The sequence below is a fragment of the Xylocopa sonorina genome, chromosome 7 (genome assembly GCF_050948175.1).
Source record: "Xylocopa sonorina isolate GNS202 chromosome 7, iyXylSono1_principal, whole genome shotgun sequence".
In the NCBI taxonomy this organism is placed as follows: Eukaryota; Metazoa; Arthropoda; class Insecta; order Hymenoptera; family Apidae; genus Xylocopa; species Xylocopa sonorina.
Window position 1 is genome coordinate 11,524,806 of NC_135199.1, and position 24,029 is coordinate 11,548,834.

The 24,029-nt window shown below is 38.0% G+C and overlaps 6 protein-coding genes and 1 non-coding gene across 7 annotated transcripts in view; 3 read left to right on the plus strand and 4 right to left on the minus strand.

Moving 5' to 3' along the window:
* LOC143425267 (uncharacterized) overlaps nucleotides 1-3,786 on the plus strand; it is a 46,099-nt gene extending 42,313 nt beyond the window's left edge. The window contains exons 4-7 of the mRNA XM_076897944.1: nucleotides 1,241-1,302; nucleotides 1,527-1,659; nucleotides 1,899-2,001; nucleotides 2,480-3,786. Coding sequence (XP_076754059.1) covers nucleotides 1,241-1,302; nucleotides 1,527-1,659; nucleotides 1,899-2,001; nucleotides 2,480-2,578 — 397 coding nt within the window. The 3' untranslated portion in view covers nucleotides 2,579-3,786. The remainder of the gene's footprint in view (nucleotides 1-1,240; nucleotides 1,303-1,526; nucleotides 1,660-1,898; nucleotides 2,002-2,479) is intronic.
* The window catches only part of LOC143425286 (mitochondrial import inner membrane translocase subunit Tim17-B), a 106,295-nt gene that overhangs the window by 80,633 nt on the left and 1,633 nt on the right, over nucleotides 1-24,029 (plus strand). The gene's annotated exons all lie outside the window — the stretch shown is intronic.
* On the minus strand, nucleotides 8,878-17,262 carry LOC143425720 (uncharacterized). The gene is made up of 14 exons (XM_076898721.1): nucleotides 17,127-17,262; nucleotides 16,778-16,848; nucleotides 16,562-16,688; nucleotides 16,304-16,481; nucleotides 16,144-16,239; nucleotides 15,558-15,848; nucleotides 10,836-15,500; nucleotides 10,643-10,757; nucleotides 10,351-10,555; nucleotides 10,062-10,245; nucleotides 9,819-9,977; nucleotides 9,588-9,740; nucleotides 9,411-9,503; nucleotides 8,878-9,325 (listed from the first exon to the last, which is right to left on the minus strand). Exons 1-14 carry the CDS (start codon nucleotides 17,169-17,171, stop codon nucleotides 9,102-9,104), a joined length of 6,606 nt encoding a protein of 2,201 aa, XP_076754836.1. The 5' UTR covers nucleotides 17,172-17,262; the 3' UTR covers nucleotides 8,878-9,101.
* On the plus strand, nucleotides 17,712-19,256 carry LOC143425037 (protein AAR2 homolog). The gene is made up of 5 exons (XM_076897486.1): nucleotides 17,712-17,918; nucleotides 17,986-18,101; nucleotides 18,181-18,334; nucleotides 18,421-18,696; nucleotides 18,772-19,256. Exons 1-5 carry the CDS (start codon nucleotides 17,731-17,733, stop codon nucleotides 19,178-19,180), a joined length of 1,143 nt encoding a protein of 380 aa, XP_076753601.1. The 5' UTR covers nucleotides 17,712-17,730; the 3' UTR covers nucleotides 19,181-19,256.
* Nucleotides 19,642-21,355, minus strand: Apid1 (apidaecin 1). The gene is made up of 7 exons (XM_076897976.1): nucleotides 21,185-21,355; nucleotides 20,952-21,053; nucleotides 20,650-20,724; nucleotides 20,477-20,560; nucleotides 20,313-20,387; nucleotides 20,142-20,225; nucleotides 19,642-20,059 (listed from the first exon to the last, which is right to left on the minus strand). The coding sequence occupies exons 1-7, from the start codon at nucleotides 21,350-21,352 to the stop codon at nucleotides 19,970-19,972; spliced, it is 678 nt and encodes a 225-aa protein (XP_076754091.1). The 5' UTR covers nucleotides 21,353-21,355; the 3' UTR covers nucleotides 19,642-19,969.
* On the minus strand, nucleotides 21,873-21,945 carry Trnav-aac (transfer RNA valine (anticodon AAC)). Its single transcript has one exon. It is a non-coding gene; the product is annotated as a tRNA-Val (tRNA).
* On the minus strand, nucleotides 22,133-23,976 carry LOC143425271 (uncharacterized). The gene is made up of 5 exons (XM_076897952.1): nucleotides 23,820-23,976; nucleotides 23,241-23,582; nucleotides 22,958-23,179; nucleotides 22,505-22,816; nucleotides 22,133-22,434 (listed from the first exon to the last, which is right to left on the minus strand). The coding sequence occupies exons 2-5, from the start codon at nucleotides 23,574-23,576 to the stop codon at nucleotides 22,207-22,209; spliced, it is 1,098 nt and encodes a 365-aa protein (XP_076754067.1). The 5' UTR covers nucleotides 23,577-23,582; nucleotides 23,820-23,976; the 3' UTR covers nucleotides 22,133-22,206.

Consider the following 24,029-nt stretch of genomic DNA (forward strand, 5'->3'; position numbering starts at 1 on the left):
GTAAAGAGTAACAATTAACGGTAGATTAATCCAGCTGGAAAACAACTGTGCCCGAGGCGGATAAAAACGTCGGAACTCGCGTTACAATGATTTCCAGGAGCTTTGTTCATCCGTTTCTTCCAGAAAAAGATCGAGTTTGTCTACCTGTTGCTACTTGTTGAGAGACTCGAGACTTCCGGGTGGAACATTGTGTCTCGTTGCCATCTACTTTCTTCTTTAGCGGTCGAATGCGCTGTTTAGAGAGAGTTGAAACGAATTTACTGACAGCCTACCCTGGTAATCCTTGTCATTTTCACTCGAATTTAAACTGTGGAGCCAAGCGCGGTAAAAAGTTAAGAAAGTATCAAAGTTTCGTGGGAAATCTGTGTAGACGCGTTCCTGGACGGTTCGTCGACAAAAAGAGAGCAGGATCGCTCCGTGTCTCGGTGGAATCGGTGATATTAAACGTCTCGTTGCGTGGGAGCAACGGAAGCGTTGCTCAAGTGCTTGGTTCCGCGAGGAGAAAGAAAAGAAGCGTACGGTTTGCTGAAACGAAAACGATGCCAGACACACGCACGCGGAAACACGCGATCCGCACGCGTGTGTCTTGTCAGACGTGCCTCGTTTATCGGCGAGCGTGGCTGAGAAAAAAGACAATCGACCGTGACACCCCCCCCCCCCCCCAGGTACCCACGTGGCGATCGCGTCGATTCGACGATCGCGAGTTTCAATTTAAACGCGATCGGTTCAATCTCGATGGAACCGCCCGGGCATTCGGCTAATTATTCCGCTCGAAGGGCGAGCCATCATCCGGCCGGTACCGTTCGGTGAAATCGACCGTGAGAATCCTTTTAATTACCGCGTAATTACGCGGCCTCTGCGAATCGATACGTTCCACGAGCGACCGTTCCTTCTCCGTTTTCGATCTTCCTTCATTAATGTCCTCCTTTATTACCATCTTCTCCGTCCTCTGCTCCTTTCTTCTCGCGCACGCTGTTCCTCTTTCATTTTTTTTATTAATAATTAAGTGTACTAATTGGGTGGTTCGAGCGATGGCGTACCTATCTGATTAATGCCCGATACTAAAAGCGGTTTCGTGGCTAAAGAGTACGTTTTATAGCTTCCTGGATTTCTCGCCGCGTCTTACGGAAGTGCCACGCGCAATAAAGGCGGTGGCGCGTTCCGCCGCTCTTTTATCCGGTCGACGTGCAACAGCGTCTAACCGATCGGCGTTAACATTCTTCCATTTCCGCTGTTTCAGATGCGCCAACGGTTACATCGGGCAGAGATGCGAGTTTAAGGATTTAGATGGTTCCTATTTACGTAAGTATCCGTCGTTCTCTGGCCTCTTATTGCGTTCCTCCACCCCGCCGGGCGGTGATCGTTTTATTCTAGAGCCACTGGCTATAGACCGCGCTCCTCGAGTATAATGCACTTGATACAATGCAAATCCAACGAGAGCCCTCCCTTGTTCAATCTGAAACGCGCGCAGGGACAGGAAGCTGTCTAACCGTCCGCTGGCTAAGAAAGTGACGTTTCTGTTACAGCTTCCCGGCAACGTGTAATGTTGGAGACAGCCAGCATCGCCGGCGGTGCCACGATAGCAGTATTCCTGGTCGTTATCATTTGCATAGCGGCTTACATCCACTGCAAGCGAAAGCAAAAGGAATTACGGTCGAGGTGAGTAATTCTCTTCTTCGACTTTCAGCGAATGACGCTGCAACTACTTTTCGACCGTTCTCCAATCAGTCTGCGTTCTCCATTTTTTCTCTCTCCCTCTCTATCGTTATCTCTTCATCTTATCAAAGTCGAAGAGAAAGTGCTTCGATGGCAAAAATTTTGTCGAGCTTCATGTTACCAATATTCACACGACAGTGGGCGCACGAATTTCACATTCGACGTTATTTCTATGCCAACAGTAACTGCGTCGACACGGTGGATGGTCCTGGCCGAGATCCGGAGTTGAGGCCGTTTAGCAACCGCTCCCTCATGATCTTCATGACCAAGAATCCTAATAGCTCGGTAAGCGTACAGTTTGTACACCTCTCTCGAGTCCCCCTGCTGTACTTGCTACGCGATTCGTTATCTGCGCCCGTGTACCGGGTAGAAACGATACTCGCCGGCGGTATATCATAACGATTAAGATCGATTATCGGGAAAGATCGGTATCTTGGCAAAGACAAGTTGGACACGATTTAATCAGCCGCGCGGACATGAAAATTACGCGCGACTATGCAAATTGGAGAATGCGATGCATGGAACAAATGTATCCCATAGCCGTGTATTAATTAGAATTCGAAAGTGTATTTATTCGAACGAACGGCGAACGGATACCCTCGCACACGTACGTAAAAGCTTGGGGCCCGATGGTTCACTCTTGACACCGGTCTATAATATATTCATCGCACAGAAAAAATATAAATAACCAGCCGGAGGAAGTAAAAACGTGCCCAATAAAAAAAAAGAGAAAAAAAAACCCTCCTGTTCTTCCTGTCCTCAGGCGGCGATAGAGCAGACGAGAATGCCCGGATGGAACCTCCCGGAAGCGGAGTCGATGAGAATGGCGTCCATCAGCGAAGGCAAGCGTTCGAATCAATGATAGAGCCGAGCCCGGTGCCTAATTCCACGACGCGAACCGAGGCGTCCAGCGTAGAGAGATCACCGACACCGCGTCGACGGAAGGGAATCACTTTCACCCGGCTTGCTCTCCGTCTCCGTCCATTCGACTACGTTCTCGCCTCGGCTTAACACGGACGAAGAAGGATGGAGAGCGACAGAGGGACGATCGTTACGGGCGCGTTGCTCGACGATCCCGCGCGGCTATCGACGAATCTAGCTACGACGTCGTTATCCAGCGCAACCGTGGGAAGTCATCCGCTGGAGGAGTTTGCACGTTGTGCAAACCCCGTGCACACCTGCGCAGCAAGATGCAAATGTTCGCGCGAGTTCGAGCGGCGCGTTTGTACGCGTCGGAAGGGTTCCGAAGAGAGGAAGACCATCGTCGAGAGAAGGAGGCGATCTCGTTCGCTGGTGGAGGAATCGATACGTGGATCGGGATCCCCGTGGCCGATCATCCGTTCGAGATCGTGACGAAACGCGTAAAATCGCGGAGAGATAGTGCTGGTAGCTGGTGAAGTTTAGTTTTCCGGAGCTGACGGCTGGAAGGACGAAAGGCGAGAATGTTAGGAGGAAGAGAATAAAGACTCTTGCTGAGTAGGGGTGACCTCTGTTAGATGGGAGAGAAAAAGGGGTGAAAAGAAGAAGCATTTAGTAGCGCGAACGTAACGGAGATGGAGCATAACTAATTTGTTCTTATCGGAGATACACGAGATAGTTTAGAGGAGACAATAATAACCGGAGAATAATTACATAACGTTATTAGAGTCGAGTTAGGATAAACGTACCAGTTAAGTTTCGACGAATAATCCATTGCTAAGTAGAATTGTTGCTCGCCGTAGAACATTCGTATTTTTTTTCAGCTTCGAGAAAATGCGAGATTAACTTTCCACCTTTGGATTAACTAATTTTCTATTTTTTTTGTTCTTAATTAATATCGTTAGTATTCGTTTCTCCATTGTACGTTCCCGTTTATCCGATTTCGTTCGCTACTCTTTTCCGTCTCCACACGCCGAGAGATCGATCCGTCGATGCGAGTTCCGAGTTCGGCGCACAAGTTCCTCGTAAATCAACGCCATTGAAGCGCGGGAAATAGAACGATTCACGTATCGAAAACGCCAATAGATGCACAGTAGTCGAAGGCATACTAAATTTTTCAATGTTCGAAATTTCCTATTTTCGTGCACTATATTCGAAGCTTTGAATTGTCCCCCGAATTGTCTTCTCCTACACTGGCGAGGTAACGAAGAAGACGTTCAAAAATTTCCGTCAGTACGATATCCAATGAATCGATTCGCGAGACAAACCGCGCGTACCAGCCAGACAAATTCGATGTTTACCCACATAACGAAACTTGCTCGCAAGTTGTTCCACTGTAATATATTCGTTCAATATATATAAATATGTAGACACAATTATTTATTTGAAAGTCTGCGTTAGGTATATACGTATTCTTTTCGTCCGCACAACGTTGTACCGTGTAACTTAATTTAAATTCGTAATGTATAATTTATGTGTCCTCATCGTTAGTCCTCGTTTCGCGACAAATGGCGGTAGTAAGGAAAAATGAAAAACGGGAAAGACTCGATGACAGTGTCTCTACGCGTCGAATTCAAAAGAGGAAGAGAATTAAGCCTCGGTGTAGCGTTCGTTAGAACCATCGATGATAGTCGAGCGAATCCTTGAAGACGAGTCGCGGCGGCGCGATTAAAGTCGTATAATCGAGCGTACCGCGGGACATGTCTCTGTTCCTGCCTCTCCTTCTGTAAATAGTAAATTATCCACGTTGGGCCAGCCGATTCGTTCTCCGTCGAATTTACCTTGGTCGATTGGGCCGTTGTAGCGGACAAACTACAATCGTGACGATGCTGATCGACGGCGCGTCGCCATCCAATGCGATGGCGACCATTGGCAGGTAAATTTGCCGGGAAACGAGTCGACTGTGTGACGGAGCTGGTTACTCTCGCGGTACGTTCGAGGATCGTTCTGTGTATCCTCGAGAGAAGCTGAGAAATCGATTGGAAGAACGTCGCCACGACGCGCGTCCTGCGAAGCTCTCGGAGAACCGCGACGCATTGATTTCGCTCGTCGATCGTACCTAACGCCTCTGAAGGGGATCCTATTCGTATTCGATGGCGTTTCTTTTTTTTTCTTTGTACATTTGTAGATACTGTGCTGTGGTGTGAAGAAGCTTCCAAACGCTCTGAGGAAAACGAACTGTCTGTAAATGTAATTTTTTTTTTCTTTGTTTGTTGTGTAAAACATGTATGTCGCGCGATCGTTGACTCGACGTGACGCTTTCCGTTTCTCCGCTCTGATCGCGAGCCTCGTGGTTTTCTCTTTCGTTTCGAAGTTTCCGATTTCTTTTGTCTTATCGGAAACGAGGGAAGAGAAGGAAGGAGGACAAGGAGGCTGCAGCGAATTGGGACGGGATCGAAATTGAAAGCCGGAAACGAGAGAAACGAAGTAGAGAACCGAGGAAGATGTACGTGCGTAGAATTAGAAGACGAGAAACGCGTGGAGCTTAGGTGGCCTAAGGTGTTTTCTTCTTTCCGTGTCACGAGTCGTGACCGTACGCGGTGTAATTTATTTGCAAATAGTCCTAATTAACGTGGAGAAACCGTAGCGTGAAAAGGAGAAAGATAAAAGCTCTAATTTAATTAAATCCCCCGAACATACTTCTCTCGTAACGTTTGTACGTTGGTTCCTAATTTATTCTTACATTACACTTTCCTTTAATTATTAATTACCACGGTTACTATTATTAATTTACTAATTTACGATCATTAGTTACGATCATTTAATTATTCTCCTTTTATTATTACTATCGAATCGTCGTCGATTTATTCAGTTTATTCCTAATGCTATCGCGTATTATTTGGTTAACAACGGTATCTTTTAAGGACACGCACCTATTATTTATAAACGAACGAAAGAAAAAAAGTATGAGTATTTAAAGAGGGAAAAAAAGCACGCGATTAACGACGCGAGTGTGCCTGTGAAAACCGCCGCGAGACTCCATGGAAAGCTCGCGTCACGATATCCGGTTTCATTTGGCGAACGTTATATAGAATCTGGCGCCAATTATTGTTCTCCAATCAGACAGACCATTTTCCTACGCCACATTCGGCCAACAGACAAATTTCCTTCCAAACGTATAATTGCAATACGGTAATTGGATAGTCTTCTGAACATGTCTCAACACCTGCTAAAGCTTTTTTAAAAAAGAGTTTCACAGGAAGTTCGAGTAATTGCTCGAGACGATCGTCGTGGGTTCCTTAAAATTGTTACTATTGATCGTATCGCGGATGTCGAAACTCGTCGGTTTCCATCCTGAGAGCGACTACTCGAACCCAAAGTCTGGAGCGGCGAATGGCTGATTGTTGAACAAGTGGAGTCCTTAAAAAATTTCGTGCGAAAATGATCGTAAGGGAATATTCATGGGCAGACTGCGAGTGTCGGCTTGTAAACGTTAATGTCGTCGCGAGCAGGTGATTGCTCGAGAAACGATTCGCAACCCCCTCAGTTTTGTGTTCAAATCGATCATTAAAGGGAAAGCGATTTTAATTTTTTCTCGATTGCACCACCAGAGGCGACGAAAGGAAAAGAAGGGATCGTTGTCGAGAGCAATGACTTTGGCTCGCGGCTTAGCGACCGTTTAAGCGTAGACAGTGGTGGCATTTTAGTACATCAGACAGCGCCGTGGCCGTGTATCGCGAAGATCAAGACGAAGAAGAGAACCGAAGGGGGGGAAAGAGCAAGATAAAAAAGGCAGACATGAGAGAACGATACGTCGTATTCGGCCAGAGAGAAAGAGAATGAAAAAGAGCTTAAAACAAAAAAAAAAAAAAAAAAAAAAACAACTGGGAAGAAATTTCGGAGAATTTCTTTTTCTTTTCGGGGTCACCGCGGTACGAGGTCTTATCCAAGAAGAGAGGATCTCCCGGGTTGAGGTTTCCATTGACGCAGGTCGATCGGAACCGACACGGGGACACCGGAACCGCGAAATTCACGGTGGAACCCGATCGTTCCGATCGATGCTTGGTCACTACCCCACCGTCCGACCGCCTGAACCCCTTTGCGCATTCTCTTCTTTCCTTTGTTTTCTCTTGTTTGCTTCTTGGCTTTTCCGTTTCCGTTTCTTCTTAATTTTCTGTTTTTCCTTTCTACTTCTTTTTTTTTCTGTCTTTGTTTTTAACTTCCGAACGGAAATCCTCGCGCTCAGACGACACGCGAAAGGTCTCCAAGTGGAATTTCTATGTTTCTTTTCTTTCGTGAATTGCGTGCGCTTATTATGACGGCGGATGGTAGGTACCCCGTCCGACATACCAAATCCGTACTCTCTGTCGCGGTATATGCTGTTCGTTGTAAATGTACCAAAGACAATGTCGATTAACTGACAAAATAAAAGTAGTTTATTTATAAAAACGAATGAGAAAAAGAGAAAAAAAAAAGATAGAGTGGTAGAGAGGGAGAGAAAGGAGGTGAGAGATTGGCGAGAGAGAGGAGTGGTGCGCGATCGTTCCCCTCGAAGAAAGTCATACGATGAGAACGATTAACGAATATAACGGGGATTATACGAGAGTTATCTATCCAAAGTAAAAAAATGCTGCTAAAGTGTCATTTAGCTAGACGAGATTGATCATCGGATCCGCAATGTTGCATCGAAACATTGTTATTATTTTTGTAAAGAAACCATGTACATGTAATAACTTAGCGTGCTCTGCGTATGGAAGCTTACGATATGTTGATTATTATTACTATTATTATTATTGCTATTATTTCTATTATTATTATTTCTATTATTATTATTATTATTATTATTATTATTATTATTATTATTATTATTATTATTATTATTATTGCTATTATTATCTATTTTTATTATTATTATTATCTATTATTATTATTATTATTATGATTATTATTATATTGAAAGGAATAAAAACTTGTAATCTTGTTTCCCGAAATGGTTAAGTAGTATAAATAAGCGAGATCTTACGTGTTACTGCATTTCATCCTTTGAACACCTTCCCGCCGTTCTTGATTAGCCTCCAATAGACTGCGCCACTGTCCTTTCGTGTCCTTTTCCTTGCAATTTAAGCGACAATACGTGAAGAAAATAAGTTACTATAGCTATCCTAGGAAAATTTAGAGCATTTATTCTAATATTAATAAAAAAAAAATAGGAAATTTAAACTATACGTATAAGAGTATGAATTGCGTAGGTAAAGATTTCATCAGATGAAGCTTGATAGTTTTAAACGCTACATTTCAAACTTGATCACGTTAGTACTTCCGGTTCGGTAGATTCGACCAGCGCGAAACTGGTCGTCCGCGCGTTGAAAATTGTTATATTTAAACTATTTCGTGCTTAAGTTAGTGTCTGTGTATATCAAATTAACAATAAATCATTCGCAATTCCGTTAAATCATGAGTGACATTGTGTATTTCGCGACTAGAAAGAAATATCGTGATTATTGTGATGTGCTAGGACTAGACATAGTTGCATTGCATCCATTGTTTGCAATATGTTCAATTGACGCAAGATTGGATATGCTTGTAGGAATAGTTAGTGAAATAGTGAAAAAGTAATAATACTCATAGCAATTACTGAAGTTTGAGTCCTGGATTCCAATTCGTAACATATCTTCGTGGCTGGCGTGGGCTGCGAGTTTTATGGAGCATTCAAAAAGCGTTGGCGCCATTTTCAACTGAAATCACAGAGCCATGTAAGTGCAAACAGTTCTTAATCACTTTTCACTTTCTATTGTTTCGGTAATGAACGTTGTCTTGTTCGAAATATCGTAGTCTGAAAACGGACTATGGAAAATCAATTTCTTTATTTGGTGTAACAAAACGATTTTTTTACATTTTCTAATTCTTATTTTATGGGAGCTCAAAGTAAAAACATTTACACAAGGAATCAAGCGCAAATGAAACTTCGTTAATGATATTACTAAAACATACTAGTTCCATTTATATCTATAAAACCGCTTTGGTTTATTTTACCAAAATTACATTCTCACTTTGATTCCACTTTCAATCTTGCTTCAATACGACACGTATAATATGTACATACATAATACAATAGTACTTCAATCTTCAAAAAAGATTATCAGCATACATAGTGTATCATACACTTTAACAAAAAGAAAAGAAACAGGAAGAACGATATAAGTAAACGAAAGTCAATGCTTCATTCGCATTGAAATTTAAATTAGAGAGAGAGAAATGATACAAATGTTATTTCTGTCATGTTTAGAAAGTTTGTTAGAAGTATCGACGGTTATTGCCACGATTAAAATCAATTAATGCGTTTACCTAACAAATGGAACAATTGAGATACACTTAGAGTAATATAAAATTGACTACAAAATTCGAAGTTATTTAACATTAACATAATGTTAATGAAAAATTCAAGTTCTTAAACAATGTAACTTATCTTACAATAAATATCACACGGTTCACGTTCTTTATGATAAAAAAAAAGTACGTGTTACGTATTAATCGTCTGCCGCGTATCCCTTCAGCAACTTATTCGTTCTTAAGTAACCTCTCCAAAAATCGACTGTACGCAAATTGATTAAACCCTTGATTTGCTCTATGGTTCGATCGTGGATAGGCAAGTTTGGAATCCATTTCAATGTATTTTTCACTACCTGGATAAAGTTATGCCGCGACAAGCTTAGCAGAGCCGAGATAACACCCTCTTTCTGGTCGTTTGACCCTAATTAATTAGATAGAAAGTATTTAGTGATTGAACTTGTAAGATTAGATTTGAAAAATGAATTAAATAAGTCACAGAAAAATACCTTCATTGGAATCGATCAGACAGCAAAGTTGTTCTATAATTGACCCAACTGATTTGTCCTTATCTTCTATCGGGAACGTGCGTAATAGATTACCTATGAATGTAATCACAATTATCGTAATGGAAGTCGTAACTTAGCTGTTTATATATACAAAAAATTACTGCATTCGATACATACCGAGTAAACAGAATGCTCGATATGTGCTCGGTAACTTATTGTTAATTATCATGGGTAACAAGGCGCCTTTAATGACATTTTGGTACGCCCACTTTGTACCTTCCCGCTTCGCGAGTAATATAATGGATGTTTCTATTTCACCGCGACAGTTTTCTACAAGAAAAATTTGTTCAAATCAGTCGAAGAATATTTAAACGATGAATGAAAAGTCATACAGTTTATTTTTATTACCTTGAAACGCTGTTAAAAGTTCTTTTAGTATGTCCTTAGATAACGTTCCCGATGGGTACTTGTAGAGTATTGTTAACAAATTCTTTAAGGCATTAAGTTTTGGAAAGTCCGTAACTTGTAGTGTCAAAATTAAATGCGCCATGCATCTTGGTAATATTTCTGTGAATGATAAACGGTTACAATAACGCAACGAAAATATTCGATACTTAAACTATGAAAAATTATTCAAAAAGTGATACGTACTGTTGTCTGCTTCGTTATTTGGGAATACTTCTGCCCAAGAAGTCAATACCGTGTACAAAGCACATATCGCGTTAAGTCCTAAGCAATACAACGCGTCGCAACAGAATATCCTTACTCTCTCTCGATCCTTTTTAATTCGTGCTAGAATCGTGTACATCCTAGAGAGGGACTCTACGATACACCTCTAAATATATAAGAATCATTAGTTACTGATTAGACTCCTGACATTTAAGTAAAACATTAAGCTCTGTATACAAACAGTATACAATAGTTGAAGTAATGAAACAACCTGATTTAATTGATTAAGCCTGAAGAGTTTGTACTCTATGCCAGCCTGAACGAACTCAAATACTGTGGGTTTCACCTTTTCTAGGTCAACTAATAAAGCTGCTATTCTCTGTTGCGTTACCGACATTAGTGGTGCAGGTGGTGTGTGAGTCTTATCGAGAGCCTTGTTGCACTCTTCTTCTGTGCTTAGGAATTCTACAATTCCTCTGAAATCATATAACACGTTAATTAATATTACTATTAATAACTGATCGTATCAAAGATTGATTGTACGTGTATAATATAATATTAACTTCGCTATTATACGGGCGCTACACGTAGATTCCAATTTTTCAATCACATCCCAATGTACAGAGGCCTGCCACTCGTTATCCATTAATCTCTGCAGTTGTATGTTGACGAATTTATCTGAAAGAAGTACATAAAAATGTGTATTCATACACAAGTATATGTTTTAAAATAATAAATTTGGAAAAAGGATCTAACCTGCTATTAAACCAACATTCAATTCTGTGTGAGGAAAATTTTTTCTATTTTTAGTTAGACGCTTTTTCGTCTCTACATCAACATAGTGTCGCAATTTTGCAAATGGACAGTACCTTTGCAGTTTAAATTCTGTAACAGAACTCTCCTTCTTACTATTAACTATTTCTTTAGCGTTTACATTTATTTCATTTATGTTACTTATTTCTACAGGATTAATAGGACACCTAGCATTTGCGTGTAATAATTCTTTTTCTTTCATACTGTTCGTTCCACTGTCTTCTTTAATATCTGAAGGATTATTTTCACGTTCGCATTTCAAATATTTGGAGTAATTATTTGATTCAGTCTTTGCCTCTTTCATCTTGATACTTTGATTCACAGAAACATCAAGGCAACCATAGTTATTAATGTCTGTGACCAACGAAGTCTTGTTCTCTAATGTATTTAATACATTTTTAGCATCAGGAATTGATTTCTCCTGAACAGCATTCTCTACAGAATGTTTATTAAAGTTTGGCATACTTGAAAGTGTTGATTGAGGTTCATTGAACAAATCGCTATAAATTTTTGATAACTTATTTTCACTATTCTGCTGTGATTTATTTATACTAACAGAATTTACTTGTGTAGTTTGAGCATTTGAGTTGTTTACTTTCGGTACTAATCGCTTCTTCAACTGCAAGGGACTGGCAATTGATTTCTTTCGTTCAATTATAGCAATTTTTGGTATATGTGCAATGCGAGCTTTCTTTATAGGTGCATAATTTTCTTCTTTGGAAATATCTTCTAATAAAATTTTCGGTTCAGGGAGGATATTAGAATCTTCAACTTTTTCATCTTGCACATCTGGAGGTTCCAAAATCTTCGGACATATACTCGAATTCGTACTAGATTTTTTTAAACGTTTTATTTTCCTTAAAAGTTCTTCTCGCTTACTGCATCCCTTCGAATCCTGAACTTCACTTATCTTTCTTTTTTTCGTAATACCTGAACTACTGAGAGCTCGCCTTTCATGTTGAGCCATTGGACTAACTGGTGATCCTTCCAGTATATTCGTCTGCTTTGTTTCTTCTACTGGTTTATCATCGTTTGACAATTTTTCCAATGAACTATTTTCCTCAATCGATTCGTTAGATTTCATTACACGCGACGCTACTTTTACTCGAGATTTGACTACTTTAGGTTTCCTCGATTTAACATTTTCGGTAAAAGATGATTCTACCGATTCTGAACTTGTGTCCAAATCTGTCGCAAGTTGTACCACTTTATTTGATTCAACGGAATCTGGCTTTGATAATATTTCTGAACTATTAATTCTCTCAATCGATTCGTAAGATTTCATTACACGCGATGCTACTTTTACTGGAGACTTGACTACTTTAGGTTTCTTCGATTTAACATTTTCGGTAAAAGATGGTTCGCTTTGTAGGGAAGAGCTTGCTTCCATCAAATTATTTTCTTCTATCGATTCTGAACTTGTGTCCAAATCTGTCGCAAGTTGTACCACTTTATTTGATTCAACGGAATCTGGCTTTGATAATATTTCTGAACTATTAATTCTCTCAATCGATTCGTAAGATTTCATTACACGCGATGCTACTTTTACTGGAGACTTGACTACTTTAGGTTTCTTCGATTTAACATTTTCGGTAAAAGATGGTTCGCTTTGTAGGGAAGAGCTTGCTTCCATCGAATTATTTTCTTCTATTGATTCTGAACTTGTATCCAAATCTGTTGCAAGTTGTACCACTTTATTTGATTCAACGGAATCTGGCTTTGATAATATTTCTGAACTATTAATTCTCTCAATCGATTCGTAAGATTTCATTACACGCGATGCTACTTTTACTGGAGACTTGACTACTTTAGGTTTCTTCGATTTAACATTTTCGGTAAAAGATGGTTCGCTTTGTAGGGAAGAGCTTGCTTCCATCGAATTATTTTCTTCTATTGATTCTGAACTTGTATCCAAATCTGTTGCAAGTTGTACCAATTTATCTGATTCAACGGAATCTGGCTTTGATGATATTTCTGAACTATTACTGCTCTCAATCGATTCGTTAGATTTCATTACACGTGACGCTACTTTTACTGGAGACTTGACTACTTTAAGTTTCTTCGATTTAATATTTTCGGTAAAAGATGGTTCGCTTTGTAGGAAAGAGCTTGCTTCCATCGAATTATTTTCTTCTACCGATTCTGAACTTGTGTCCAAATCTGCCGCAAGTTGTGCCAATTTATTTGATTCAACGGAATCTGGTTTTGATAACATTTCTGAACTATGATTTTTCTCAATAGATTCGTTGGATTTCATTACAAGCGACGCTGCTTTTACTGCAGACTTGACTACTTTAGGTTTCTTCGATTTAACATTTTCGGTAAAAGATGGTTCGCTTTGTAGGGAAGAGCTTGCTTCCATCGAATTATTTTCTTCTACCGATTCTGAACTTGTGTCCAAATCTGCCGCAAGTTGTGCCAATTTATTTGATTCAACGGAATCTGGTTTTGATAACATTTCTGAACTATGATTTTTCTCAATAGATTCGTTGGATTTCATTACACACGACGAAGCTTTTACTACAGACTTGACTACTTTCGTTTTATTCGATTTAACATTTTCGAGAGAACTTCTATCACTCTGCAGAGGAATGTCTACTTCCATCAAATTATTTTCTTCTATCGATTCTGAACTTGTGTCCAAATCTGCCACGAGTTGTACCAATTTATCTGATTCAACGGAATCTGACTTTGATGATATTTCTAAACTACTATTTCTTTCAATCGATTCGTTAGATTTCATTACACGCGACGCTACTTTTACTGGAGACTTGAATACTTTAGGTTTCTTCGATTTAACATTTTCGGTAAAAGATGATTCGGTTTGTAGGGAAGAGTTTGCTTCCATCGAATTATTTTCTTCTATCGATTCTGAACTTGTGTCCAAATCTGCCGCAAGTTGTGCCAATTTATTTGATTCAACGGAATCTGGCTTTGATGATACTTCTGAACTATTATTTTTCTCAGTTGATTCATCCAATGTTTTTGAGTGTGAAGTCTCCTTTATCGTAGACTCGTCCACAAGTTTAGCCTCCGTTGATTTAACGTCTTCAGCAGATGATTCGCTTTGTAGGGAAGAGTTAGCTTCCATCAAATTATTTTCTTCTATCGATTCTGAACTTGTATCCAAATCTGCCGCAAGTTGTACCAATTTATCTGATTCAACGGGATCTGGTTTTGATATCTCTAAACTATTATTTTTCTCAGCTGATTCATCCAATGTTATTGAGTGTGAAGTCTCCTTTATCGTAGACTCGTCCACAAGTTTAGCCTCCGTTGATTTAACGTCTTCAGCAGATGATTCGCTTTGTAGGGAAGAGTTAGTTTCCATCAAATTATTTTCTTCTATCGATTCTGAACTTGTATCCAAATCTGCCGCAAGTTGTACCAATTTATCTGATTCAATGGGATCTGGTTTTGATATCTCTAAACTATTATTTTTCTCAGCTGATTCATCCAATGTTATTGAATGCGAAGTCTCCTTTATCGTAGATTCGTCCACAAGTTTAGCCTCTGCTGATTTAACGTTTTCAATAGAAGACGATTCGCTTTGCTGAGGACAGTTTATTTCCACCAAATCTTTTTTTGCCATTAATTCAGAACACGTGTCCATGTCTGTTTCAAGTTGTACTAATTTGCTAGATTCAACGGAATCCGATAATATTCCTGAGTCGACCTCGCCTCCTGATTTATTACACTCCACCAAATCCTGTACTACCTCTACAACTCCAACTTCTTTAGCACCCGTCTCGTTAGTCTTTAAAGTCGAAATTGATGGTTCCACGTGTGACGTACTGTTAGATTCTAAGTTGATGTTAACTTTACTGTTGCCAATATCATCAAACATATCAGTAGATAAATCTACATCGGACTCGCAGTCCATCTTTTCCAAATCTTCAGTACTCTTTGAGAAATCGTCAGTTTTATCTAAGGGTACGCAATACCGGCGCTTATGCTTCTTATGCCTTTTCTTGAGTGGATTTTGTTGAATTTTCTGCGCGACTGATTCAACTTTCCAAGAGCAATTACTCGTACTTTGTAATCTTTTTTGTTTCACTACTGATAACTTGGGTTTTCTCGATTCAAATACTAGTTTTTTCGATTTTTTATGTTCTGTAATGTTACTTTTTTCTTTATTATTGCAAAAATTCATCATTGTTTTACATAGTTCAACGAGTTGCATAGAACTGTTCATATCATGCGCGTGGTAAGCGTTCAATTGATGATTACAACAACTATTGTTCAGTCCCGATTTTTTGTTTAATTTCTTTAGTTTCGCCTCCAACACATCAACTCTTTTTTGTAAGGATAACGAAGACGCCATCGTTGCGATATTTCCGCAATGATTATTCTGATTGGTTGGATTTGAGGTTGTCATTGGTAAATGATTAATTGGCGTCGATCCAATGTAGTAGGTACTCTGGTTCATTAAATTAGATGTTGGGGAAAAAGTGTTGCAATAATCTGTGCGACTTAATGTATGCGTATGGGATGGCAATAGACTTGGAGGAATAAAATCTGTATGACTGCTTGCATGATTCTGTAAATGCGGCGGAGGAGTACCTAATGTCGGTAATTTCTCAGTTTTACATTGCTCGCTATTTATATCTGAAAGCACAATTATTAAATATTTTTAAATGTATTTAAAGTTTTACGATATCTTACCTGTGGATACTTGTAATGGGGATGGAGATTTTTTTACAGGAGACGAAATTTTTTCGACTAGTTTCGGGCATGATTTAGTCATAATCTTGCATATTTTTTCAAGGGGAGGTGGATCTAGAAAAACTTCACATTTGTTGCAAAATATAGGGTATATGTCATCTTTGACGGTGTAAAATTCGTCTGTCAACATGCACTTTTCCGCGACTTTTGGTTTTTCCATTACTACGTCTTTAGTTAATGTTGTATTGGTTTCAGCATCTTTTAACTCCAGTTTTGATTTTTGTATTATTACTTCTTTAATTAATGCTGTATTGGTTCCAGCATCTTTTAATTCTGGTTTTGATTTTTGCATTATTACTTCTTTAATTAATGTTGTATTAGTTGCAGCATCTACTAATATTGGTTCTGACTTTTGCATTATTACATCTTTAGTCAATTCTATACTGGTTTTAACATCTTTTAATTTCGATTCTACAACAAAATTAGATTCATCGAGATTGCATACACATATCTAAAAATACTTTGAGGTATTATTATATATAATTAGCTGTATTAACCATTAGTTTTTCTAACTCTATTTACTTACTATTTTCCATGGGAAGTTTCTTTTCAATTTTTTTCATTTTTGTATCATAGGATTTTTTAACATTCTTCAATTCGTCTTCCAATTCCTTGACTTTCACTGTGAAAAAAAATGAAATTGTATGTTAAAGTGATTATTAAATATATACATAGAGATAGCATACCTTGAAGGGAGGATTTTTCCAAATCATACTGCATTATTTTATCATTTTGACCTCCTTCTATCTCTTTTATCTTACAAATTAGCTGTTGTATATGTTGTTTATCAGCTGCTGTTTTTATATTATGATCATTTACTTGCGAGGATAAAGTTTCAATATTTTTTTTATATTCCGTATTTTGCTGAAAATGGGATGTTAATTCAAAAGGGAATAAAAACATTGTTTTTTAGACTCTATACAAAGATATATCTTTTTAATTACCATCTGCAATTTGATAACCTTAGCCAAAGAGGAATTATAGTCAATCATTTGTTTCTTTGATGCATTCAACTCTTGTTTTAAACGTTCGCATTCTTTTAATTTATCATTGTACTGTTTGATTACTTCACTAGAAAATAGTTAATTTGTTGGCATTAATTGTGGAAAATATGATTCATACACAATAAAAATGCTCATTTAATAGTTTAAATAACTCACTCTGTTTCGACAAGCTTTTTCTTCAATATTAAACACGATTGTTTTAATCTGTCTACATCAGGAGCATTCTCCTACAATGAAATAAATAAGTTTGTAATCAAACCTTAGTTTTGTAAAATAATTAATTAGCAATTAAAATACAAATATGCATCTGTCATAATAAAATGCATTACTGACTTCGCAAAGGATTACGTTTGATTACGTTACATCTGCATTAGCTTTATATAAAATTTTTATTGAACATTAAGACAGTATGAAGTTCGTACACAGCATAACCTTCAAATAACCTAAACGCTCGACATTATTAAATTTGATGAAAAGAAAAAGCTTTTAAACATATAATACTCACGTGTGTGATATTATTTGCGTGCATGTTTAGAAAATTATTATCCATACTGTCTAAGATGACAATTAGTATTATCTGTCCTAAAATTGTTTGTATTTCTGAATGCCGCGCGATGAACCACGTTTATGCGGCATTCGTTTTGATGTTTAAGTTTTATATAGGGACTTTAGTGTCCAGACAAAAAATTACTAGGCGAGCGAAATATTATTTGTTTTTGCACGCTACGAGAGCTACGTCATTTACTTGTGCTACGAGGCACCGAGCAAAAGTGTTGTGTTTGTGTACATGCATAAATGAAGCTTACTTGTTATAAAGTTTTTATAACAACTTGGAATCGATACGTTCTGGTAAGTATCAATTTTAAAGCTACATATGTTTAAACGTTTATAATTGTTATATTACTGTAGTAACTACACATACGAACTGTCAAATTGACTGTTCCTAACCTTTCTCTGTTTAGGTTAATCTCTTGCGATATTTATCAGTGGTATATGCGGTACATTAAGTAGATTCAGCAGATTATAAATTATGTAAATTAAAAAATTTACATATATATTTGTATGTGATATATCCACGAAAAGAACTTCTGTAATTTTATAAACCAATCATGGGAAGCGAAGGGGTAGAAATGGATCAATCTTTAGCGAAAAGACTTTTAGTAGAAGGTGCCACATTAGTTATACTTAATGTTCCTTGTGGCACAGAATTTGGAATCGATTTAAAATCGTGGAATGCAGCCGATAAATTCAAAGGCATCAAAATGATTCCACCAGGATTTCATTATGTACATTATAGGTAGATTTAGTGTAGTTTATGCTTTTTCCATTCGTTGTATAATATCTATACATTTATATTTTTGAAGTGCTGTAGATGAATTTGGGGAAACAGCACCTAAAATTGGTTTTTTTCATACATTTAAGAAATCTGAATTTTTTGTCAAACGTTGGGATCCAAAAACGGAAGATCTTTGTTCAGAAGGTATGGTAGTATGTAGTGCAATATAAATAATACATCAGAAGTGTTCAGTTACTGATAAAGTTTAATCTTTCACATAAAGATGTGGAAAAAGAAATAGTCGAAAGGTTGAAGAATAACTTGAGAGAATTAGATAGATCTTTAGGATGTTATCCTTATGATATATGGAAGCAATGGAAAGAATTAACAAATCATATTACACCTTCTCTTGTAGAGCGCTGTACACCTATATGTGGGTATGTTGGATGATTTTATAAATTGTAGTATAATTTCTAAATATGTAAACCACTATTTCCATCATAATTTTATTTGTATGTTTCAGCTTTGTAAGATCAGCTTTAGAATTAGAACATTGCACTGATGCTGCAAGGCCAAGAGGCGGTGAATCAAATCCAAAGAAGACAAGGAGAAGCGGAATTACTGTAGAAGAAAAAGAAGACGAGCTACTTCCTGATATGAAACCTAAGCCAGGTACAGAGCTTAGACTTTCAAAGATACCAGACAAACAGTATCCAGATGGAGCATCACCAACAGAAGTTACAAAATATTCTCTCGATTCAAGTTATGCTTTAGACACCTTTATTAATAAGTTAGCACTGTAAGCAATTAATTGAATATTTGATTTACATTTGCAAGAAATTCGTCTGTTTCTGACAATAACTTCATATTCTAGTCCTATAGAGATAATCGGTGAGGTGCAACTAGCCTTTGTCTGTTTTTTGGTTGGACAAAGCCTTGATGCCTTTGAACATTGGAAGAAACTCGTCTCTCTCATTTGCGGTGCAGATTGCGCGATATCACAGCGTCATTCCATTTACATTGAGTTTATGAAGGCATTAGAGACTCAATTGATGCACGTTCCCGAGGATGTACTTTGCGATATTGTAGCCAATAATAATTTTATTTATCAGAGTCTACGCAAATTGTTTGCGAACATTGAACTCAACCCTAAGTTAGACGGACGCTTGAAATCTTATGCGACAAGATTTGGCGAACGTTTAACTACGAAATTCTTCTGGGATTTCTCCAATTTACAGGAGGAGACCGAAGATGATGCACCTGTTATCGTTTCATTAGATTAGGTTTGTATATGTTAGTGTATACATCGTATAAATACTTTTATAAACTGTATAATAAAAAGTACTCAATATTTATACATGCAAATACTTTTATACGTAAGAGTAGGAATTAGTAAAGAACCCTGATAATACAACTGTGACAAAGTTTTGTTGTCGAGATGTATATTTCAATAGTTCTATTGTAATTTCTTGTAAATTTCCCGCTTTAGAGGTAAGAGAGAGAAAGACATATAGAAAGCTATAGGAAAGAGTGAGACAGATGATACAGACCCTACTATGGAACCCGTGGAACCATCTCTGTGAAAACTGCTCGCACAGCATTATCGACAGCGAAGTAAACTACTAAAACACCAGCGCCATCTCTACGGAAAGTACTGAAACTAATGCTCGACTAGTTTCAGCGTCTCACCAGGAGATGGCGCTAGTAGTTCTTGAGTAGTTCGGTAGGAATCAGTAAAGAAAAGTTTCGTTTTATTTAGAACTAATTTTATTCAGAAATTAAATTGATTATATCATTTCATGTACGTGTGTATTGAAGTATCGGCTTAGAGTATGCCCATATTTATGTGATAATTCAAAATAATTAACAGAATGTTTTATACATAATCCTCAATGAATTTGGTCCAGATTCGCAAAAAAAGGGATGAATTGGGTGAGGTGATCTTGTTTGAGGAAGATGTACAGGTCCATGATTACTTGATTCCGTTTAGCGACGAGCATTCTGAAAAAAATTAGGATCAGATTTAATTAATTTTTCCCACTACTTATTGCCATAATACAGTTAATCGATATTTAATATATTCTTACTGGTACAGGCGGTCTGTGGGGAGGATAATACGGAGGCCCGTTAACAGGTTCCGGTTCAGCTTCACGACGAAGACGCTGAGAACGAATAAAATACAATTTAATTTCCTCATCCTTAATGTATCTACTTTGATGTAATTCAAATAAATTAAACACTCACTGGATGAGGTGGTCTTGGTGGTGGAACATATACAGGTCGATTGGAAGCGGGGTCAGCTTCCGGTTCAGCTTCGCGGCGAAGACGCTGAAAAATGAAATTATCGTTTAAAGAAAAGATCTGTAATTGTTGATATTACTATTACATTGCAATTCATGTTGAATAAATACTCACTGGATGAGGCGGTCTTGGGGGAGGAATATATACAGGTCGGTTAGGTTTAGCTGGTTCAGCTTCACGACGAAGACGCTGAAAGTAATATAATTATCGTTTAAAGAAGAATTCGATAATTATTAATACTTCTGTTATGTTAGAATTCATATTGATGGAATACTCACTGGATGAGGTGGTCTTGGTGGTGGAACATATACAGGTCGATTGGAAGCGGGGTCAGCTTCTGGTTCAGCTTCGCGGCGAAGACGCTGAGAGAAATGAAATTATCGTTTAAAGAGAAGTTCAATAATTATTAAAACTTTTATTATGTTATAATTCTTATTGAGTGAATACTCACTGGATGAGGTGGCCTAGGTGGAGGAATATATACAGGTCGGTTAGGTTTAGCTGGTTCAGCTTCACGACGAAGACGCTGAAAGAAATATAATTGTCGTTTAAAGAAAAGTTCGATAATTATTCAAACTTTTATTATGTTATAATTCGTATTGAATTAATACTCACTGGATGAGGTGGCCTAGGTGGTGGAATATATACAGGTCGGTTAGGTTTAGCCGGTTCCGCTTCACGACGAAAACGCTAAAATAAAAGAAAAATAATTTATATATGATGATACAGATTTTCTTTAGTCTTTAATCTTACCTCAATTTCTACTTCAGAGAGATCTTCAGTAGCCTCTCCAAATGCCGCTGCCACGAAGGCAAAAGCCAAAATTGCTAAGACAATAAGGCTCTTCATGATTATCTGCATGAAAAAAATGTATTATTTAATAGTTAGGTGATGAATTCTTAGTAAAGTAATTAATAGATAACCAGATAAAAATCTAAGTTTTCCTTGTCACTAAAGAAAGTTGTAATGTGTTGTTTATATCTTACCAGTAGTTGTTCGCCACTGATTGGTTCTATGCACGAAGAGACACTGATGTCAAATGCAGCCAGTTCGGCCGTATTTATACGGATGGCTAAACGTGTCAATCTCCTCTGGCGTGAAAGTTCAAGGCTCTGCGGTAGTTGTTTGGGAATCACCGTTCGCGCGACATACATGTACTGATAACAAGAATCTTTTTTTTTCTCTAGATTTATTTGTTTTGCTGACCAAGCTGCAGTAATTGCAGTTTTTAGATTTACATATCGGTTATTCATAAGTCATGTTTCATGGCATCATCTTCTTTTTTAAAGATTCGGGAATTACCCTTTGTCTCGCAGAATTTCGTACTTCTTCTTGGTTTCTATATATATACATATTTATTTATTGAATTTGTTTTATATTTGCCATTTTATTTGTACATTATTTCGAAGTGCGTATGTATTATGAAAGTAACGGGTCGTCCGGGAATCACCGCCAATGCAGACGCTGAAATGTAAACAGCAGATTTTCCTTATTGAACCCTGGACGTGCGTAGACAGAATTCTTGAACTAAAGATTTACTTTTACTTATGTTACAATTGCAGTAATTTTTATATGTGTACTATCAGACATAAAAGTTATTTGTCCAAAAGTTATGTAATTAGACTGAAATTATATTAAATTGTATATTTGTTCTGTTTCAGTGACAAAAATAAATGTTTCCGCCCGGGATCGAACCGGGGACCTTCCGCGTGTTAGGCGGATGTGATAACCACTACACCACGGAAACGACATGGTATGTAGCTTTATACAATTCGTTCTAGTATTATTTTATTTACTCTGATAATATATTTCTTTATTTTTTGCCTTTTATCTTATTTTTCGTCATTTAATTACACTATTAAAGAATGAAACTACGAAGGCGTAGAATATCAATTGATTTCCATCAAGGAAATGAGATCAAAGCAGAGACAGCGTTATTTCTGAACAACTTGTATTTTATACAAATCACAGTAATTACAAAACAATGAAACGAATGTAAAACACATTCTTATTTGGTAACAGGCTGCGCGTTAGCTTCGAGAGCTCGTTTCTCTTCCGTCAACAACGAAACCTTCTCCTCGTACTTCTCTCGTAGATCTCGAAACAGACAGAGCTGCGTCTCGTATTCCTTTTTCAAATCCGCGTTCAATTTAACCGCTGCGTCCATTTTGTTGATCATCGTGTTGTACCGTTCTCGTTCCTCGTTAATTCGAACTTCCATGTCGTCAACCTCCGCCTACGCCATTATATAAATATCCAATAACTCGTAAAACAATTTGTGATAGTATCGAGTGTGAGGGGGTTACCTGCAGATGCTTCACTTCCATATTGCGAATCTGCAGTAGGCTTCTGGTGAGAGACTCCACTTCCTTCAGCGAAGCCACCTGACTGTTCAATGCGTTTATCTGTTTCTCCTGATTAGCAACTACGCGAATTCGATCTTCTAATTGCAACGAGGTCTGAATCAGTTTACCCCTCAGCTGGTCTACCATGCGACGAAGTATGACCTCGTTACCCTCACCCTTCAGCAGGGCATCGTAAAACGATTGCAACTCGGCCAGTTTTTTCTCGGTGCTTTCTAACTTCTTTTGATAAGAGTCTCGTTCGTCAGACGCTTTCTGGAAACGAAAAAGGTAACTGGTCGTTCGGAAAATTTCATTTGATTTAGTTCCTTTTGTATAACTAACATAATTCGAACGAATATACGTTTCGAAGACTGATACTTCTGAAGTTGCGGTTCTGACATTGGTCAATCTTACCTGAACTTCCTCTTTTAACTTCGATAACGTATGATCGCTCTCGTTCTGATTATTCTCTGCAAGTGATTTGTCGTTTTTTGATGGAGTTTGTTCGAGTACAGGAGTACTAGTTGCGATTCCCTCATTCAATTTTTGAGTAACAGCGTTTTCGTCTCGCCTCGGGACTAAGCAAGTATCACCTGCACCTATGGACGTTTGTTGTTCAATTTCCGGGACGTTTGGCTACGGAAAAATTGGAAATTTTATGGAACTGTATATATCTCTTCATAAGTATTTAACTTACAGATTGTCCATTTTCCTTTACTTCTGTAATTACACTGTCCTCCTGTTTTTCTGATTGCTGAGTCGCAGCTTCGATCGCGTTTACGTCCTTTGTAATTTCAGCGACAGTCGTGTTTATTTCTTTCGTCGGTATCTCAATGGTTTCGTCTCGCGTACATTGCGAAATCTTACACTCGGTGTCTTGCACGGGTACGTTCTCATTTTCGATCGAGGCGACTGGATTTTCGGTACCATTCGTGGATACGTTTATCGCATTGTCATCTTGATTGCACTTCGAAGTTTCCGAGGGATTACAGTTTGGATCGCTGGCTGATTTTAGTGTCTCGTTCTCTGACATTTTTATCTGCAAGAAATGTCACTTTTATACATGTATCGCACGGAACAATGGAAAAACGCATTTGTTCTTTGGATATTTTCACTGTGTTCGTTGTCATCTAGCTGGACAAATGATTTACAATTCCTGAACGCAAAATAATTTACTTCGTATTCGTTTGATTGAATTTTTACTTAAATCTGATAGTTGAGCTTTAATTTATAACTCCAGATCGCGAGTTTCATGGTGAGGTCAATTTTTAATTACCGATAACTTGGAAAACAATGGAACGCTTCTTAAAATGCGATGCCCTTTTGGAATAAGAAATTTCCTGTCACACAAAACGACTGGATATCGAAGACTAACGAAAAGTCTGATGTATTTTTGGACATTCTCGGTTGATTCTATTTTAAACTATCGTAAACGTGCGCCAGTCTAACGCTCAACAAACTGGAAGTTGTATTGCATTTAATTCGA